The 20,617-nt window shown below is 33.7% G+C and overlaps 3 protein-coding genes across 3 annotated transcripts; 2 read left to right on the forward strand and 1 right to left on the reverse strand.

Annotated features, from left to right (window-relative positions):
* Positions 1-2,053: 2,053 nt before the first annotated feature.
* Positions 2,054-8,087, reverse strand: LOC124356329. The gene is made up of 6 exons (XM_046807512.1): positions 7,981-8,087; positions 6,283-6,421; positions 5,704-5,828; positions 5,495-5,574; positions 3,328-3,423; positions 2,054-3,134 (listed from the first exon to the last, which is right to left on the reverse strand). Exons 2-6 carry the CDS (start codon positions 6,412-6,414, stop codon positions 2,917-2,919), a joined length of 651 nt encoding a protein of 216 aa, XP_046663468.1. The 5' UTR covers positions 6,415-6,421; positions 7,981-8,087; the 3' UTR covers positions 2,054-2,916.
* A 1,281-nt stretch (positions 8,088-9,368) lies between these two features.
* On the forward strand, positions 9,369-18,924 carry LOC124354661 (glucose dehydrogenase [FAD, quinone]-like). The gene is made up of 2 exons (XM_046805288.1): positions 9,369-9,486; positions 16,843-18,924. The coding sequence occupies exons 1-2, from the start codon at positions 9,446-9,448 to the stop codon at positions 17,690-17,692; spliced, it is 891 nt and encodes a 296-aa protein (XP_046661244.1). The 5' UTR covers positions 9,369-9,445; the 3' UTR covers positions 17,693-18,924.
* LOC124355792 (glucose dehydrogenase [FAD, quinone]-like) lies at positions 17,898-18,683 on the forward strand. Its single transcript, XM_046806946.1, has one exon. It carries the CDS (start codon positions 17,898-17,900, stop codon positions 18,681-18,683), a length of 786 nt encoding a protein of 261 aa, XP_046662902.1.
* Positions 18,925-20,617: the final 1,693 nt, after the last annotated feature.

Genomic DNA, 20,617 nt, shown 5'->3' on the forward strand with positions numbered 1-20,617 from the left:
CAGTAGCACTAGCACTAGGATTGCAGGGGTGGGGTGGGGAGGTAGTGGAAATAAACAAGTCACGTGGCGAGTGGTAACCTTGAGTTGGGTAGGGGTTACGTCGCCGCACCGCGCGCTGTGCTGTGTTTTACGCGCGCTCTATTCGCCAACCGGCAGCCACCACCGTAGTCAGTGAAATCTGTCTGCAACTACTTTACTTCTTTCAACACTCATACTCCACCAAATGAATACGGCTCGTTCTACGTGAAATCGGCTGGACTGCTTGGTTCTCAAAATTTGTATTTATTTAATATTTCAAATGCTTGTAAACAAATTTGGTTGTTTTGGCAACAAGGCGGGCCACATAAAACTGACTCGCGGGCCGGATTCGGCCTGCGGGCCGTAGGTTGGGCAGCCCTGATCTAGCACACAATGTAGTGCCCTAATAAAAATTCGATTGTCTGCCATGATACCTACGGTTGAGGTCGAAATGAGGTGGTGTAAAATATTTTAAATATCAAACAATTAATGTTGCAGATCTAATATTTCTTAGTTTGTGACAGATCGGCAATAAACAAAACAAAATTCAAACGCTTGTATGTTCGCGGGAAAATTGGTGGGCTCACTTGTTATGTAATATAGACTCCTCGCTACCGATGAAACTCACCACGTGTAAAAGTTAAAATAAATTCAATCAGGAAAATATAAAACAGATTTATATTGAAATAAGTTCAAATAGTTACATTATAAATTACAAAAGAAATTTGAATTTTATAAACATATAACCTTCCTTTTATTGCAGCGTCTGGTATTTGACACTGTCTCAGACGTAACTCCTGTAATCTGGAGTCATGTTCGTCTGAAGAGATCCAAAGAAAGTCGATTACGAAGAAGCTCAAAACGAAACATATTCAATGTTTAAATATCTGAGACATCTATAAATAGGTAATGTGGTTGTTCGTTGTTTGTACTACAGTAGTATGTTATAGCACTTGTTTAAAATAAGCTATAAAACCTCAGTAATATATATTTGAGGGTATAAACAACCCGATGTCGGGAGTCCCATGCCGGGTTTCCTCATTGCCCACATTGCAGTACCGGTGCGGGAAGATCAGCGTCAGGATCAATGACGCGGTCGGACGCATTATCCTGTAACACCTTGTCCGCTTCCCATCGGTGTGTTTCTGTTTACTGTACGAGATATCATGTTCACGCGCGGCTTTGTCAAGCGGGATCACACCGAGGTGTGTAACCGGGAGCGTGCAGTTCAAATGGTAGGTTGTTAAGGATATCGTTCTACAGACCAGACCCTTGTATCATGTGCTCAGGCAACGCCGACAAATAACGCAACACATACTTTATACAGTTGAGTTTCTTTACCAACTCCTCCATGCGATTGTTAATGAATTTCACCACATACATTTTCTCACTGTGGAAATTATTGCTGCCGGTGGACTCTTGAGGTTGTATGTATACTAATCTGTCGGTCAATTTTTTTAAATTGCCGATGTATTTGTATTCAACCGGGTGCTCTCTGTAACGTTTCAAACCCGAACTGCTGATCCCGTACGTCGTGGCCCGCATCTCTCGAGCCTAAGTCGTCCCAAATCTTTTTGATCAAGTACTTCCACTTTTGACCGACGCTTGACTTGGGTCGTTGTAACTTCGTTTCTCTGGTACAGCGCGTCCGACATGATCAACACGTCCTTGTCCTCGGGAGTGTATTCGTCATCACTTATAATTCGCGGGTTGATTAGCAGTTTCCATAAACTTACTGAACCTCTGTATCGTTTATATCCTTCTGCAAGCAATACGCCATCCATCTTCACAGTAATAATCAAATGACTGATTTTCAACTGCTGATCACTCAAGTCGTGCTGTATACCAAATGCCTGGTCGTTGGCTTGAGGGTTGCATTCGCCGGACAAAGGTCCGTGATCATTTACTTACTCTTCTGTCTTCCGTTGGTGTTGGTGTGGTCATGGCTTGCGGTACAAAATCATTATGCAGTTTGTTTCTCTTTCTGTTCTGGGTCTTTTTCATGATATAGGGTGATATTTAGCGTTTTAAGAAATGGAGTGAAAATATTTATTTTCCAGTAACAATAGTACTATAACTTTCCATAATCACTAATAAAGATAAGGAAATCGAATAAAGTAAAAGAGACACAATTCGATATTAAAGTACTATAGTGGAGTAACCCAACTCCCAAAATGTGTGAGTTCGATGAATAATTCGAATAAAATAACCATTTGAGTAAAATAACCACATTTAGAAACACTTTACTCTCTTAAAAACAAATCTAGACCTGCATGACAACCGTAAAGTCATATAAGAAACATCATAAAATGACACAAGAGTTTAGCTTCACAATTACAAAATTGTACGTATTTTTTGAAAATAAATGAATTTTAGTGTATCTCTGGATTTTGAAAGAGTCAAATTTGTATGTAATACAAAAGAATGTGTAATTTACATTAAGAAGACATGTGAAATTTAGAACGAGTAAATATACTGTATTTACTGTATTATGGCACAGACTTTGGGAATGGAACCCATCCAAGAGGAACATTAACTAAGAAGTATTTTCTAGAGAGTGTAGAATATGACAAAAATATAGAGAATATAACTCGTACTCACTGATCACAAATAACAAGACAAGAGAATTCCATGCTTTTCGTAAAATGAATTATTTTAAAATAAACTGACGTGGGAAATAAATTAAGTAATTCTCATTGCTAATAAGCATATAACATAATATTTTGCATAAGTGTTCTTAACATTTCGTAATATTTTTACTATTATATCAAACACGTATTAATAATGGGTTTTATAACATATTAAGAATAAATTAACTTGTAAAATTGACTTTATGTTGTTTGTGGTAAGTTGACATGATTGTGTTGATTACTTTAATTGACTTAATGTGTCAGCAAGTCAGCAATCCAAATTGAAATATTCTTTCGTGGTATAATTTTTACATCTGGTCTCCGGAGGGACGATCGGACAGTTGGCATAATTAGGTATTACTAATCTGTGGAGGTCAAAATTGTTCTTCTTGGCAATTCCTTTTATCAGCTGAGCGTCACTTTCTCTAGCACAGGGATGTTCACTCAAACAGTGAAAGAACCCATTGCGGTCGCCTTCGATATCGCCTGTAACAAGAATATTATTAATACAATTGTAACCAGAGTTTAGCCTCTAACTTAAATGTTTCTATAAATACATACAAACACATAAAACTGCTCCAAAAGTGTTTTACAATCCAGAAATTATTAGGTCTGAAAGCTGGCGTGTTATTTTCTCTATAGGATTTACACTCAAGGTAAATAAATATATTATACTTACTGATACGAGGATCGTAGGAACAGACAAATTGACAACTTAAAGTTGTATTGGGATTGTAGTACATGAAGAACACATAAAAATCTATTGGTTCATCATCTGTAAACAAAAAATCAATCATTAATATAAGTAGAAGATTCTAAGACTTATTGTCATGGGGATTAAATATATTATATTTCATAGTTAATTATTCAACTTTGAATCGCATATAAAAATACCTTCCTATAAATATACAGGGGGTCCCACGAGTACCCCGACAAACTTCTTTGGTGGTTTCCTCTCAAATTAATGAAAAAGTGCATATAAACAAATGTACTTATAAAAACAACACTTTGGTAGCAAGCTACGGCTAGCGAAAGATTTCGCCCTATCTTCTAGGAAAGGACGAAAACAAAGCGAAAATGGTGTTTTATGGCGTAAAAATAGTTGTTACAATTATAGGATTTTATGTAAAATGGACTAAAAACTGAATAAAATACGAACTTGGGATATCAGACAAAATATGCAACATTCGATCTCGTAAAAAATGGTTTATTTAGATTTTAAGTTCATTAACTTCGTTAAATGGCTAATAAGAACGCAAAGTTTTTAACCAAAACTTTTAGAGAATTTAATGTTGAAGAGAATGATGTAAAATAGGCTAATAATAAACAAACACAAAGTTAAAAAAATAATGCTTAATTAAATCAACACACACGAAAATTAAAACAGAAAATGCAATATCTGTTTATTAAATGAACGTTCTTTGTAAAATAGTTACAAATCATTTACAGTACAAAATTTGTATATGAAATTGTTTCATTATTTTGATGAGAGGAAACCACCTGAGAATTTATCGGGTTACTCGTGCCACACCCTGTATATAACGTTCCTTTTAGCACAATCTGAGGAAAGGTAGATTTCCTCTGTGGCTGACGTATTGTAGTATCAAATTGAATATCTATCAATATTAGTCATGATGGCTAATTAAGACTGTAGTAAATGTCATGTCTAAATACTACTTTTAAGGATTAGGAAGCTCCATCTTGAAGCATAAAGTTAAATAGTGTTGTAAGTGAGTAAGCGGTTTCTGAAAGGGCATTTTTATATATTCCAGACTTATTGAGTAGTTTAGGTCTATTTAAACTCAATATGTTTTATACTGATCAGTAATCAACATGATAGTTGAATATATTCTTTTAATACGTGCATAAATAAATATATAGACAAAAAACCTCAGATTGTTAAACACAACAAATACTCGTATGTTTATGTTTAGGTACACACATCCTTGGTGACAGCAAATAAAAATTTCTCATTTAGTACCTGCCTCAAGGAACATCACTCTCTATGACAGCTCACGACGGTTCTGGACAGAACTCTGCTCTCTCAAGAAACACCATCATTCTGCTCAATTCATCTTTCTAGCCTTTCAAAGTGTATTACAGATGTTACACTCTACCACTGGCAATTATAATACGGTAGTTCTAGGTAATGCATCAGTCAAAATCACAACCTCCAATTTTGGAAAGCTATCTTCAGTCAAATGGAAGTTAAATTGAAACTAGAAGTTAGTAATTCACATCAGTTATAAGGATGAGTGAGTTGACGGGGAGTAGTTTCGTGGCTGGCCCAATCATTCAGCGACCGGTAGGACGAATCATCAAACAATATGATTATTTATCAAACGTGATAATCCAGTGCTATCTTCTTTGTTAAATTCATTTTAATTTACAATTTGGTTTACTATGGTTTATGCTACATTATCCCTAGTGCAGTAAAATAGAATTCCTGAAAATATTTTAGTTTTAATAAATTCTTTTACATACTGGTGTTCTGGTATGGCCAAGATTTAAATTTGTAGATTGAGCAAAAACCGCAGGAAATTTAAATTACGAGTATTACAGGCATAGAATTCTTCAAAATGGAATTACTTGCATAAATTACAAATTATTACTGTTGTATTAAATCTATAAGTGGACGTGCATTACTGCATCTATCAGTTATAGTTTAATATGTTAATTATATAACATCTTATATAATTCTCCGTATCTATGTTGAAATATCTCCATTTGCAACTGCGTTAGCAGTGAGAACAGAAAAACTTCTCACTTTAAAAATTTTAAGTGAACATACTAATTCTTTAAAAAAATCCTATCTTAATTACGAGTATTTATAAAGTAATATTTACCAGTAATATTTGCGCTGAAGGTATATACGCCTTTCTTAACAAACGTTCCTGCTGAAGTCACATTTACCACTGTACCATTCCTGAAAAAGACACTGTTATAGCAGAGATCAACTTGTGTTCAAAATATCCTTATTTGCCAAATGTCTAATGCTAGTTTAGATGCGTATAACTGAAATTTATGATCGTTATGAGAGTATGAGTATCCTTACGGATAGCAGGACAAGGTGGTTGTCGGAAGAATCGTACTGTCCTGGGGGTCGAGGAATCTTGTGGCGAAATTTTCATGCGTAGCGACGTTGTCGGATATCACGTTGCTGTATCTCTTCCCCGGCCACTGAGATATCATAAGTTTAGAGGAGGATAATTATTGCAGTGTTTTGTCGTAAAAGTATGTAAGATGTCTTTTATAACATATGATAAAGATGCTTTAAAACACCTTTTAAGTTTGTTTCACATTGTAATTAGCCTAATTATTTACTCAAAAATTGGTCTTAAACTTTTTAGTGTTGATATATAACACGGTAACGATTCTTAGAAAACTTCCATGTTTTTAAGTTGTACTAAGTAGAAGTCTAAATAAGTGAATAGTTTACGTTGAATTACAATACTGAGTAATTAATGTTAATGAGTTATTGATACGTATAATTACAAACCACATAAAGACCGATCTTCTTTAAGCAAACACCAACAAAAAACTATAAACGGTTTGTATACATATTAGTTTGTTATTTGTCGCTCAAGTTTAACATACAGTATGTTATTAAGTTTAGGTTCTAACTGGATATTACCGTGCATCGGTCCACTTCGACCGTATCGACTACACGACAGCGACCGAAGGATTGCAAGAAAGGTGAATTACTTGGCATTGTCTGTCCCCTTATTGAAAGGATGAGTGCCAATAGAATCACGCCTTTCTTCATTATCAACCTGAAACAGTGAATACGTTACCTACGCTTTGTTATTATTTTGTTGTAGAGTACTAAGTTAAGCCTATGAGTTCAAGAGGTTTTATAACGTAATTTATTGCTAGAGGACGTTGTAAATGACTTTTCCATCCAAATATACATATAGAAAAATATCCAAACGCCAGGTGAAGTTTTTTTAATAAGAGGTGGGTTGGCGGGATTTGTATAATCCATTAACGTGGCGCAATCTGATTTTAGATTGGCTTATCTTCTAACGTCAGATCCATAGCCTTTTAGATACTTTTCCTTGATACATGAAAATTAATAACAGTTCTTAATGTTCCACAAATATTAGTCAGTGATTTTGGATAATTTTGAAACCAAGTTTAAAATAGATGTTTGAAGATAAAGGTGTATGTTATAAAGGAATACAATATCTTATTTTATATTGTTTTTGTTCAATAATGTTAATTTACATATTTGACAGGTTTGAATCCTTATCTTTAGTCATTTTCTGGGAACATGATGTCATGATGGCCAAATTAATATATAACTGGATTAACATCTTATTGGAAGTATTTGAAACTTTAGATTAGGTTCTCTTCTGTTGCATAGATTTTGACTGTATTTTGACTATACCACCCAAACCGCCAACTCAGGAACCTACGAGCCAGTCGTTAGTTTTTTTTTATTACTTAAGCATTTATTCATATTGTTAATTTAAGTCGTTATCTAATTTTTGAAAGAATTGGGAAATGTTACGATGGGCCAAACTTTTAGTGATACACGTGTATCCACAATGGATTTCTGGTGCTGTTTTTTTGATAAAAGGCAGAGCTCATTGGCCAAAATTGACATGAATATACTATAGAACAAATAATAATCAAATATGGACCATAATTGGCTCTGAGGTCAACAAGGAGCTACCAGACACCGTGATTTGTCAAGAGCCCAGACTTGCCATTCGCCGATACCTAACAGAGATCAAGACCTGCCAGAAGTTTAAATCTACCAAAAATGCCAGCACATGCCAATAGCTGTGAGCTCCCTGTGGCCCGAAATAATCAAAAGGGTGAGAGCTCTTAAGAGTCGTTACCCCTCAGAAACCAAAACCTCCCTGAGGTCGAGAGCTGCCAAAGACCACAGGCTTGTACATGCTAGGAGCTACCAGAGGCCGAAAACTTAGTGTTTAAGAGTTAACATAATTTAATTATTGAAGCTTCAGAACCCGTTATTTAAAAAAACAGTCTGGTAACTGCAACGGAAATATGCCTGTATCTTGTAACCGGTGTACGTTAAAGTCTAAAATTAAATCTAATAATGACATATGTTACTAAATTGACTTATAATACTACAAAACTTTCTTTTCGCTCATGTAACTTTCTCAAAGTTTATTAAAAGTCTTTTATATTTATTTGAAATCTCCATTGGTCGACTTTATTGAATAATATTATACATTTGGATAACTATTAGTTCATTTTGTATAATAAAAATGAAGAACACAAATTCTTTGTTAACTAAAATTTGATCGTTGTTATACGAATGTTAACTTACTGTAATTAACAAACACGATGTACTCACCTTGTAAAAAGAATTGGAGATAATGGTTTAAGAACAACAAAAACTGAATTAGTGTCTAATTAATCATGTTCGAATAGATGAAGACTCGGTTTCGCTCGTGGTTAACAACAAAATCCATTAGTTCTGAAGCCAAGAGCCTAAATTAGTTTCGCTATTTAAGTTCGTTACCTTTAAAAAAGTTCGGTTACTATTAAAAAAATAAATATATCAAAGAATTGGCTTAACAACTAACGTAAAATTGAAATTGTATACTTCAGGATAGAATAAATACTTGAATAAAACAGGTTCTATGTAAAAACGTCTTTTTTGTGAAATTGCAAAAACAATCTATTATTAACATCTTATTTTTCATAATATACAGTAAAGGCGTAAAGGATTAGTCAATACAATATACAAATCTTATCAGAATAGAATAAGTTTTGAGCATATCTTAGTTTTAAACGCATAAATAATTTAGCAGCAGCTGCTTCCTTCGTTCCATATCGTTAATTAAAACAATCAATATGTGTTTGTACTGTGTGCTCTTGGCGTCTGTCTGGTGCGAGGGACCACCGGACACATCAAATCAATCCTTTTATTGCAGTTACAAATATTCATTGCATATCAAGCGTCAATTTTCAAATGTAAAAAGTTGTTTATTCGTCCTACATCAAGGCCACATTCAAACTTACAACACTCAAACATTCACACCCCATTCATCCAATGCCAATTACGCCCCTTCCGGCGCTGGAGTCACCGTGAAGTGTCGTATTTGATTGTATGTTTCAACAATCCTCAATACTCGTTTTTGAGCCCTCTATCCCGGTTTTAAGTTGAGGTCTCCTCTACCAGGTGTCTCGGGAGAACCTGACAGGAGCCCCCCAGACCACTGTGCGACTGTGTGTTCTTGGCGTCTGTCTGGCAGGAGGATAAGCCGGACACAGTGCAAATGAGTGCTCTTGGCCTCTGTTTGGCGGGAGGATACGCCGTACATAATGCAATTGTGTCTCTTTGCGTCCATCTGTCTGGAGTGATAGCTGGACACAATACAACGTTTTGCTCTTAAAGTCTATTTGGGGAGATAAAGAACCAAACATTTCAACTATATTTTTTCCGCTGTCTGTTATGTGGGAGAAAAGCATTTACAACAGTATGCTCTATTTCTGGTGGCATATTTCTGATGAAAGTACCAGAGTCAGTGCAACTGTGTGCACCGACCATAAAACAAATAATGTCTTATGGCTATAGTTTTTGTATTGTTTCTGGTGACATTTCAGTTTTCTGAAAACTAAACACGAATTTAAATTAAATACTAACAATACTAAATTATAAGTAAGTTGTTACTGTATCTGAGGAAGGGGTAGAATTGATATACATCATTGAATTATTCAGTTACACGTGGTAAATAGCTTGAACAAAGATTAGGTAAATAAACGAACTGATAACTGGCAGCACTAGCATCTCATGTTCAGTGTTACTCAGACACATGGTGCTGGTAATCTTGTTCTGTGTTATGCTCACTGTGAGGTAAAACACTAATCTTTACACATAATTTCTTTTTTAATTTTGATAGTAATTTTATTTCGTTTAGATTCATTTCGCTTGCTAGGAATGCTTCTATGAAATAGTAGTTTTTTTAGACTTAAGTTATTATACTTTAAAATTAGATTCTTTTGTTAAATGTTTTAAATCAATCAAGTCAAATATTTGTATTGCCAGAAACTTAATTTAATGCATATTAATCGTCAATATTAACCTAAAATATCAAACAGTGACACCATATTGAAGCCCCAGTAAAACATACCATTTTATCTATCATACTTTTTCATTCATGCCAATTTTCCCATTTCCAACGCTGGATGTCAGTCTCCTAATCGTGCGTATCCCAGTCGTATGCCATAAACTCGACCGCATTGTGAAATGTCTGAGACACTTAAAAGTGTTTTAAACTATTTTAACGCATTGGGCTTGTAGCATCTTTTATTGTATTAAACCATTTGTTGATGCGAACCCCTGCCTGTGAAGGCAAGTGATCGTAAACACCCGTCCTGTGTCTCCCAGTACGGTAGGTCTCTCTGCCTCGTGTTTCGTACGAATGAATGTCTTGACCAATAGTCATAGCACAATTAGACATACAGAATAATATTGTCTCAAAAATATAGAGACTAGGCAGAGTCAGTAGTTGTAATCCTTTGAAGGCTTTCTCGTATGACTCTCTGAACTTCGATTGTTCGATTACCCGAACTGATTGTTTTTGGATTTTAAAAGGTCCGGAATACTGGCCGTTTGTGCTTGCTCTCCTCAACACTAAACCGTAGGTGAGGTGGGGATAGCTATAATACGCCGTCAGAACCTGCATAATAAATATTTGGCTAAACACCTAAGAACAAAATGACCGAGGACAGTTTGGAGCAAACATGGTCAATGTGAGCATTCTATGGCATTCCCCGATCAGGAATATTCTGACTATGTATATACATATATATATATATATATATATATATATATATATATATATATATAATATATATATATATATATATATATATATAATATATATATATATATATATATATAGTCAGAATATTCAATTTTAATAATGAAGCCAGAAAATGACGTAGTACATGAGATGTTTGACGACTGATTATGGTTTATTTACCAAAGTGTATATATTGTCATAAAAGCGTTTGTTTATGTAAACGTTAATAATCTTATAGCAAAATCTCAGCATATTTTTCTGAGTGTAATGATATATTGAGAACACCATAAACTGTATTCAGGTGCGAATAAATACGACATTTAAAAACTGACATTAATGTGATTGTCACGAGGCTTTAGCCAGTTCTATGGTTAACAAAACGGTTCATTAAAACAAGTAGATACACACACACACACACACACACACACACACACACACACACACACACACACACACACACACACACACACACACACACACACACACACACACACACACACACACACACACACACACACACACAAGTATATAAACATCCCAATACATATATATGTACCCGTTCTTAACTTCCTAAAAAGGATGAAGGTAGATGGTACCTACTATAGCGCCGATATTCAACAAATAGACCATGTGAATTGTATATTATTCAAAACTATAAACTAGAATTAGACCAGAAATAGATGTTTATGTGCGTATGTTTAAGGTGATCTAAATGATAACTATATTGGTGGTGTACCAGTATCATTAAAAACTTGTACTAGAGTATGGTCCAATTCTCAAAGTTACTATATATTCTAGTGGAGCAACTAATATAACTTATAAAGCCAAAGCATGCTATTAAACTTTTAATACTTTTCCCGAACCTATATTTTTTTTAGAGTACATGCATTCATCTCACGAATTATTATATTTGGATCTACAAATTAATCGTAATATGTTTGAATAATACAGATGAATCGTGAACGTAATATATTTAAAAAAATTGTGTTAAGAAGTATTGAACATATTTTGTGAGTTATTATTTTTATTTTTATTTGAAATAATATTACATTAATATTTAAATACTAAATTAGTATTTAATAGTTTCCTCCACTTTAGACAAAATATCACCATGAATTTTGGTCATTACTTCATTAGTATAATCTTTTACTCCTGCAGATATTACACTTCCATTGATCTCTCTTTCTCGTACCCACGGTTGTCTAGGTTGTTTTATCTATACCCGCATACTCAAAATGAGATTTACGCATTAATTTAACAAACAATTCTTCAGCGAATCTGGTTTATTACAAACAATATAGTGATAACTCATATTGAACAAGGAAATAGCTCTGTATAGATAGTTCAATCTCACTGCTGGCTGCCTCTGTGTATCCTAAATCATTGGATCTGACACTCGGCACGCTTAAACAACCGTTTCACATTCCTCAGACCTATAGCTTCCTCAAAGACGATTAGTGGCAAATTAAGGTATATTGAGGAAGAAATATTGGGCAGGGGGTAGAAGAACATTATATTATAATGTAGGGCCTTGACGGTGATTTTCGAACGTTCACCAAGAATAATGGTTAGAAAATAGTAAAACCTGATAAAATATTGAATGCTTTTAATCCTTACTGGAGTTTAAGTTGACAGTGGTTTTTATAATGGTAAAGAAAAATTCTTCATATACACACAGACTGTGGCCATGGGTGCAATGTATTTTAATGTTTCCAGAAAATCTAAACTATACAAAAAGAAACATTTGGTCAGTGCGATCGAAGATGTGTAGTATTGGCCACACAAATATATCCCGCATAGACAGTGCATACAGAGTAGACAAATAAATACGTTGATAACTTGCAATAGTTTTATCTGAGGTTCGTTATTACTCAGACATTAATATGACGCTGGTAGTGTTGTTTTATGCTGTACTTAAATTCAAGCAAACCTTTTTAAAAACTTACTTTTGCACTGTATTAACATTAAATTTATTTTGGTATTTAGTATTTTTAGTATTGAGTGGTGATTAGTTTAGAGCATTAGTCTTCTAAATTTCTGTACTTAAAAACCATTTGCTTTCACGTGTATATATTCACAAATCGAATTGAGATATGGTATTCTTTAACAATATTTCTTATCCCTCCATTTTCTTTATATTACCTTATTTAATAAAGTCAGTTGTAAACAGAGGTTTCTGATGTACAAGAATTGCTTCTTGTCCAAAGCTTCTTAAAATTTTTATGAAATATTTGTGAAATATCTGCTCGGAATCAATGAAAAATCTGAGAAATATCGTAAAACCAATGAAAAATCTGCAGTAGATTAAATTGGTAGTAACACATTATTTATCTTTTATTGCTTTTTTCCGGTGAGAAATAAGTGTAAGTTTACTTTAGTCTTCTCTTTGACGTTTGTGTCGTCTAGGGCAGTCAAAACTCTGTGCCGCAGGTGCACTTTGTAGTCCCAAATTGTAAACCCAAATTTGTCTTTAATTTTATCAAAATTTACAATTTTTACTTCTTTTGTATGTCAGACCAACTACTTCATTTATCTCTTTTAAAAACTGCATTATTAAGTAAGAACAAACTGTTATTTAATATACCGTACTTATTTTTTGAAACTTTCTAAAAACAGATGACTTTAGTCATCTGAACTAATGCCCTCTATCGTTCTCGAATTTTACAGAGCATAATAGTAACAACTTTTTGGAAATAACCGTAATTATTTTCATCAAGATATTCTTTAAACCTTTTCTTTCAAAGTACTGTGAAATTATGAAACATTTAAGTTTTGAAAGCAAAGTTAAATTTTACATCTAATTAGTGAAAAATCACATGTATTATGTTCTCATAATAAATATGCTTATTTTCACCAATAAATCTGATTCTTCAAATAATATGTTGTTTCTTTCAATGCTTCCAAAAGATAATCTAAACAAAACCAGTCAACAACAAAATAAACAAAATTTGTTTGTTTATCATGTCTATATTGAAATTTTCTTAGCATATTATGCAAATGTGTAAATTAGGTCTTTTCTTTTCTTAGGTTTAGGTCTTTCATACAACATTAATTTGCAATTTTTACAAATTATATATATTTATAAATAATTTCGGCTCTTTCTGAACAATTATAGCAGCAGTTGATTCAACAATATTCGGTTATTTATTAAATGAATTTCTCTAGCTTCACTCAATATTTCTTCTTTAGTCTTCAATTCTATTTTAATATTTTTGTATAAATTGTCTTACATTTTGAGTATTTTTCAGCAATTCTCTATAATCCATTTTGAGTTTGAACAATTTTAGATTCGATATATTTAGTTTTTTCTTACATTCGTGATAGTGAATTAAATCTTCTTCTATTTATAATAAACAATTTTAAGAGATTATCAATAATTTTTCATTAGAATCCTTTATGAAAATGTTTATTGATTCGAACAACTTTTACATAGATTTTAACACATGTTTCATTGATTATCAAAGTTCCAATTTTGTTTAAATCTTCTAAAATATTTTTTTTCACGTCGTTTGTATAACCACAGGGTAAAGTGTTTACATGGCTTTTCGTCTAGTATTTCACCATTTAGCTAATCTTTGAATTTACCGATAAGTTTCTTATTTTCTGTAATGAAATATTCGTGATTTTTCCGAATGAACTGTCCGTATACATGTAACAAAGATTCATATCTGGATCATATTTTTTATTCGTCGTAATAAAAAACTCATACACAAAAAAATTTCACAGGTCTAAAACTGAAAATCTTATATAGATCGTTTTGTTAAATTTTACCTTTTGCTTGTACTTGTGGCTCGCAATACGGCTTTCAGCAAGTATTTTGAAACATTTGAGTTCCTTTTCTTGGCTTGTTCCATTGAGAATTCTTTATTTCGAAGTTTTATATTACATCTATTTAGAACATTTTCCATAGATTTCCCTAACAATGAGTTGTTCATTGGCTTGTAAAACTCCTTCTCAGTCACTCGTAGCTTTGGTCCTCATATTTATGTTAAAATCTATATGTTCTTTCGTTTTTGTCAAAAGTGATCACTTAACTGACATGTTTTAACAACATTCCTTGTTATAGATAGTATAGTGTTATGCAAAGTTTCTTATTAAAATGTTCAGGAGCAAGAACAATCTCTGTTTGTCATGTACATTTTCGGGTTGTTCTATATCAACTTCGATAATGTACCCATAATCGTCTCCTTGAAGTTCTAAAATTGCGATTTGCCACTATTCAGTTATAAGTTTTCGGATCCAGCTACTTTATATTAAATATATGGTAATTTTTGTGATAGTGCCCACCCTTACAGATTATTCACATCTACGTACAAGAGATAGTTTTCTGGTTTTTTATATTTTTTATTTGCTTTAAAATATCTTTTGATACATTGAGAAACCTTGACTTCTTTATGGTAAATTGATATACGATCTAGCATTCATAATTTCGTGTTAATTTAGGCTCAAAATTAGTTGTTTGAAGCGTTTTATTGTCCATCCAGATTCAGTATTTCGAATATTTGTCTGTCCTCGATTCAATGATTTATTGTATTGCATCCAATAAATTGTATTGTATTGTATACGATAAAATCGTTTAAATTAAAAATATAATCTGATTTTATAGTAAAATACATTGGACATGTTTGTGTTTCGTCATTCACTAAAGTTCTGTCATCTCGCATTTTAAAGAGAGATATCCTTTACTGTTTCTATTATTTTCTAAGAATGTTTCAATCGATTTTTTTTTATCTCTGGTCTGATTACAGAGAGATATTTGTAAATTGCCAAATTTTCGCAAGAACCTTTTCAAATATAGTGCTTAAACATTCCCTTAATTGAAGATAAAACTTTAACATTAATAATATTTTCTGCAGGGTATTTTAGAGTTTCACCTATTTGTTCGATCATTACAGATCTCTTTTTGACAGCAATTTCCATAGGTAATTTATCAGCGATTTCATGAACTGTTTTATGATTTTTTTATGACAATTTATATTTTTTATTTTCTCTAACTGCCAAAATGTTTCTATATTATACATGTTTTGGTTTTCTGTAGCCCAGGTTCATAATGAATTCAGCTCATTCTCGATATTTATCCTTGTTTTACTGACGAATCTTTGAGTTGTATTGTCTGGAACAACCTTTTCTTGAAATTTCGTTTTTGCAATATGGACAAGTTATTTTGGCTCGGGCCATTTATTAAAAAAGTTTAACTGAAAATAAAGATAAAAGAAATGTTGAAAAAATTGTATAGAAATCTGCAAAGTTTATGGTGAAACCGTGTTAGATTCTTCTATTTATTATGAGAAGATAATACCTGTGAGCTTTCGCTATTTAGGTACGGTATACAATTTAGTTATGCTTTCAAACATGAGATTTTTTATTATTTCGTAATACGTTTGGAAAAAACGTGAAGAATATCTTGTTAAAAACAATTACAATTATTCGGAAGGAAGAAATTTTTACTGATTGCTTCAGAGTGACAACTTTTAAACACAAAAAACCATCATTACATTTAACGACGCGAAATGTTTCACCAAACGAAAAACGATTACATTAAAACATTTTTTGGAATAATTAATCTATTTATCATAACATTTCTACATTAACTTAATTTTTTCTCAATTGATTTTTGATAAAGGTTTCAACTCATTTTCATTCTAAAAAGAAGACAACAATGTTTTAAGACTGTTTAACAATTCGACTTCATAACTGCTTTTTTTGTTGAACATGTTTGTTGAATGCCAAAAGCTGTAGTGACTTTGAGGAATTCATTTGTTCGCCCTGTTTTGTATTAGACAGCCTTTCACATTAAATAAAGAAAATTAAATCATACTTCTTTCAAAAAGTTTGTGTGTGTGCGCGCACATGCGTGCGTGCATATTAAGTGAATTATACTTTCGCCTAGGAGCACTTTACATTTTTGGTTCTGTAAAATCCATGGAAACTTCTGTGTCCCTTAGGCTAGTAAGATGGACCACTGGTGCTGTATAACACCATAGAGTAATGAATTGTATCCATATTACATCGGACACCTATTATGTAAGAGTAACGGTATAATAAATTACTCTATGATAAAGTTTCCGCCAATAATACGTTTTCTCGTTCATAATCATACGTTTGGAAGTTAGTTTTCACTTGTTTCGATGGCCTTAGAACTTACAAAGTAAAGTGAAAAGTATATTTCTAGAGACTTTTTTTGAATAACCACCTTTATTTAAGTAAGCTGGATATAAAAAACGGTACCATCAGAAGAAAAAGTCGGTTTGGAGATTGTTAATTTAACTCACTGTTAATTAACATAAAGATATCATTGACAATTTCTGTAGAATGAACGTGGGCTTGAATCTTTATTTATTTTTATCGAGTATTGCTTATTTTTATATATGAATATATTCTTCAATAACTGTTTTTCTTTCCAGAGCAATCAGAAGAGATGACTGCATCACAACTCAGACTGAAATCGGAGTTGATTACATCAGTCAACTGGAAGAGGCGATCGGGGATGCCGCTTGCCGTCTGGTAGACGACGTCACATACACCGATTATAATATCAAATACAATGAAGTGTTTGACTTCATCGTGGTAGGGGGAGGGTCCGCCGGGTGTGTTTTGGCCAACAGACTTTCCGAGAATCCCGAATGGAATGTCTTGTTGTTGGAAGCTGGAGGGGATCCCGACATCACAAGTGAATTTCCAGGGTTTTACGGTGAAGCTATAAATAGCGACCTTGACTGGCAGTTTCATACGGAACCTGAGTCAACCAACTGTCGAGGAATGGCAAACAACAGCTGTACATGGGCTGCAGGCAAGGTTATCGGTGGCTCGAGCACGATAAATGGTATGCTTTACATCAGGGGAAACCCCAGAGACTATGACCAATGGGAGAATTTAGGCAATCGTGGTTGGAGTTATAGATATTTGTTAAGTTACTTTAAAAAATCTGAAGATCTAAGGTCCAAAGAAGTTGAAGCAGATGAGAATGCAGTTAAGTACCACCGAAAGGGAGGATATTTAAAGATAGAAACGTTTAAAAAAAACATAGACTGGTACAAAAAAGTCATTTCTGAGGGATTTAGCGAGCTAGGACTACATTCATTTCCGGATATTAATGCTGATCATCATGAGGGCTTTTTTCTATCTTCAAGGAACCTTAAACGATTCAAGACGATGCAGTGCAGCAAAGGCATTTTTACACAATTTTCAATCAAGACCGAACTTGAAGATTTCCAAGAATTCATTGGTAGTAAAGGTTGTGATAGACAAGAATAAAATAGCTCGTGGTGTACAGTTCATAAAAAAAAGAAGACGGTTTACAGTGAAAGCCAAGAAAGAAGTCATCCTGTCGGCTGGATGTGTTAATTCTGCGAAATTGTTAATGCTCTCAGGGATCGGACCTCACAAACATCTCGAAGATTTAGGGATCGATGTGGTCACAAACCTAAGGGTTGGTTACAATATTCAAGATCATCTTATAATGAGAGGATTCATAGTAAGTTTTGATATTGAAGTGCCAAGTCCTGACTCAGTTAGTGACACTTTCAATTTTTTGTTCCACTCAAGAGGTAATCTAGCCAGTTTTAGCAGTACACTTGCAGTTGGTGGCTTTATAAAGACTTTTGAAGCTGCGTATCCAAACATCCAAATATACTTCCTGTACTTTGCGAAAAACTCGACTGACAGTTTAAGGATAACATTAGAAAAAGTAGGTTACAATGATGACATCATAAAAGCCATTTTAGAGATAAACTCTAGGAAATATATCTGGTTTATTTGGCCCGTTCTTCTGAGACCAAAAAGCCGAGGAAGGATTTTTTTGAGGAGCACTGATCCTGAAGATGATCCTCTCATATATCCCGGATATCTCTCCAAGCAGTCCGATGTTAAAGATTTGTTAGATGCTATCGGGTTCTTGAACGCTTTTGCACAGACAGATGTGATGAGAAGTTTAGGCGCCAGAGTGGAGAAGATTGAAATTCCAGCTTGTAGCTCGTTTCCGTTCCAGTCAGAGCTCTACTGGCGCTGTATAATTGCCCAGATGTCCTCTCCCTCCTACCACCAGGTCGGCTCCTGTATGATGGGCCCTGCAAAGAGCAGATGGTCTGTGGTAGACCCTCAACTGCGAGTGCATGCAATCGAGGATTTGAGAGTAGTCGATGCTTCAGTCATGCCCAGAATCACCTCTGGAAACACCAACGCTCCTGTTTATGCAATAGCAGAGAAAGCGTCAGATCTCATCAAAAACCGCTGGAAACGGAAATGACGTTTCATGTAAAAATGCTAGTAAAATGTTTTTCTGCAGAAATTATTTGCATTTTATATAAAATTATTAACTTTTTTAAAGACTAATCGCGTATAGAGAGTTCATTGGTAAATATTATAATAAGCTTGTTAATACAAGAATATACAAATTCAGAGGCTGCCTACTTTATCCTCACTTTAACAGTCAATGATAATGATGTTTTATATATTTTGATGTACAAATAAAATACTATTGAAACGTTCTCGCATATTTTGGAGACTACCACACCTGGTATTGATGCAGCAAATATAGAATGGCAACTCTGTGCGATATCGGCCACATCGCACAGTTTACGTACGCGAGTTATGTCCGTGATTATTGTAAAATGGGTTTGCGGTTAGTGGTTCGTTAGTGCTCATTACATTTTGCTGCAACTCTCATCAATTATTGCCGCTATTGGGTACAAAAATGGGGATGGGTAAAGTTACTACGCTTTTCCCCATAATATACAAGAAGAACATTGGTGCCAATGGTTAGTGCTTCAACTCCCATCTTTAGTGCTCACTCCTTCTTGGCACAATTCAGAAAAAACTGTTTAAATTTTACGGAAGTTAGCCCTATCCAATACTTTTAACTGAGATATTAGTTGAGATACGACTTGATATTGGAGTTAGTTGTTAGTGCTTCATTGCAGCGCATTAGTTCTCCAACTTCCATTGCTAGTGCTCATCCGGTTTTAGCGTTATTGCGAAAACTGTGGGCGGGGTTAACTTCCTCTTAGATACAATATTGAAATTAGGACCAATATTGCAGCGAAAGAGCTTATTAGTACTTAAGCAATAAATGTTCCGGTTTTGTCCCTGTTGAGGGTAAAATATAGAACGGAAATCACTCTACGGAAATAATGGAAACATACAACTCCTCTGATCTCTAACTTTAATTGGTGCTAATGTTTAGTGCTCTCTAAAGACATATACAATTTGTGCAAAATCATAGTAAAATTATGGGGATTTGGCTATCTGGGTGTGACTATATTCCAACCATCGCTTTCTAATACTCTCTTACATCGGAAATTATAACAGTTATATGCTACTGACAAGAGTAGAAACGTATAGAAAATGTGAGAAACTATATGTACTACAAAACTCACGTTTAGGGAAATTCAACGTTAGCATGTTTAAATAGTTCTAAATTTTTAACGAAAACCATTTTGCATTAGTACCAATTTATAATTTATAATTGGGTAGGTATAACCCAAATTATGCATACACAGTTTCACGTTTTATGTAACAGTTTACAAACAATAACGCACACAGTTGATGGTTAAGGTTTACTATTAGGCGAACCGTTAGCCAATGATTTATTTTAACAAAAATAAATAAATAAATCAAGTGAATGGCATATTTAAAATTCCTAATTTTCATTTTATAAGTTATGATTTTTAAATTCTTTAACTTTATTAAGGAGGATTTGTACTTTTCAAAAAAAGTAAAATGTAATACTTCTAACGCGTGCTTAAAATTCTTACAAAGGCCTCCAACGTGTGTTTGTGTATTTAAGGGAACACCATGGAAGGATGGAAGTGTGCAACATGTTCGGGGCTCAATTTTTACATGTTGATCTTCGAAATTTGATGCATTGTGAAGAAGATGATATAACCGTCTTACTGTGCGGGCAAACTTAGATCGACTGTTATAATGCTAATGTTAATTGTTTAATATAATTTTAACTCTGATAATCTAACCGTATCATCCAAAAGTCTATCTTCAATTTTGGTTTTGATTGATTTGTACTTTTTGTTTTAATGGTTAATGATGCCTTGCTCTAAAATTTTTAAAAAGTTTTTAGTGAATAAAGTAATTTTGAGAGATCATACGCCTGTAAGGAGATCATACGCCTTTGCAGTATGGGCCACTTTTCTGTAAGTGTCGTTATACTGTAAAGGGTAAACTTTT

This window comes from Homalodisca vitripennis, chromosome 2 (genome assembly GCF_021130785.1).
Source record: "Homalodisca vitripennis isolate AUS2020 chromosome 2, UT_GWSS_2.1, whole genome shotgun sequence".
NCBI lineage: Eukaryota > Metazoa > Arthropoda > Insecta > Hemiptera > Cicadellidae > Homalodisca > Homalodisca vitripennis.

Excerpts from the sequence above, each read along its gene's own strand:
- LOC124356329 (XM_046807512.1), bottom strand. The coding sequence starts at position 6,414 with ATGAAGAAAGGCGTGATTCTATTGGCACTCATCCTTTCAATAAGGGGA. Across the intron at positions 5,575-5,703 it reads ACCACCTTGTCCTGCTATCC|GAATGGTACAGTGGTAAATG; the intron begins GTAAGGATACTC and ends TGTCTTTTTCAG. Across the intron at positions 3,135-3,327 it reads TTCCTACGATCCTCGTATCA|GCGATATCGAAGGCGACCGC; the intron begins GTAAGTATAATA and ends TTCTTGTTACAG.
- LOC124354661 (XM_046805288.1), top strand. The coding sequence starts at position 9,446 with ATGGTGCTGGTAATCTTGTTCTGTGTTATGCTCACTGTGAG. Across the intron at positions 9,487-16,842 it reads TGTGTTATGCTCACTGTGAG|AGCAATCAGAAGAGATGACT; the intron begins GTAAAACACTAA and ends TTTTCTTTCCAG.
- LOC124355792 (XM_046806946.1), top strand. The coding sequence starts at position 17,898 with ATGAGAGGATTCATAGTAAGTTTTGATATTGAAGTGCCAAGTCCTGAC.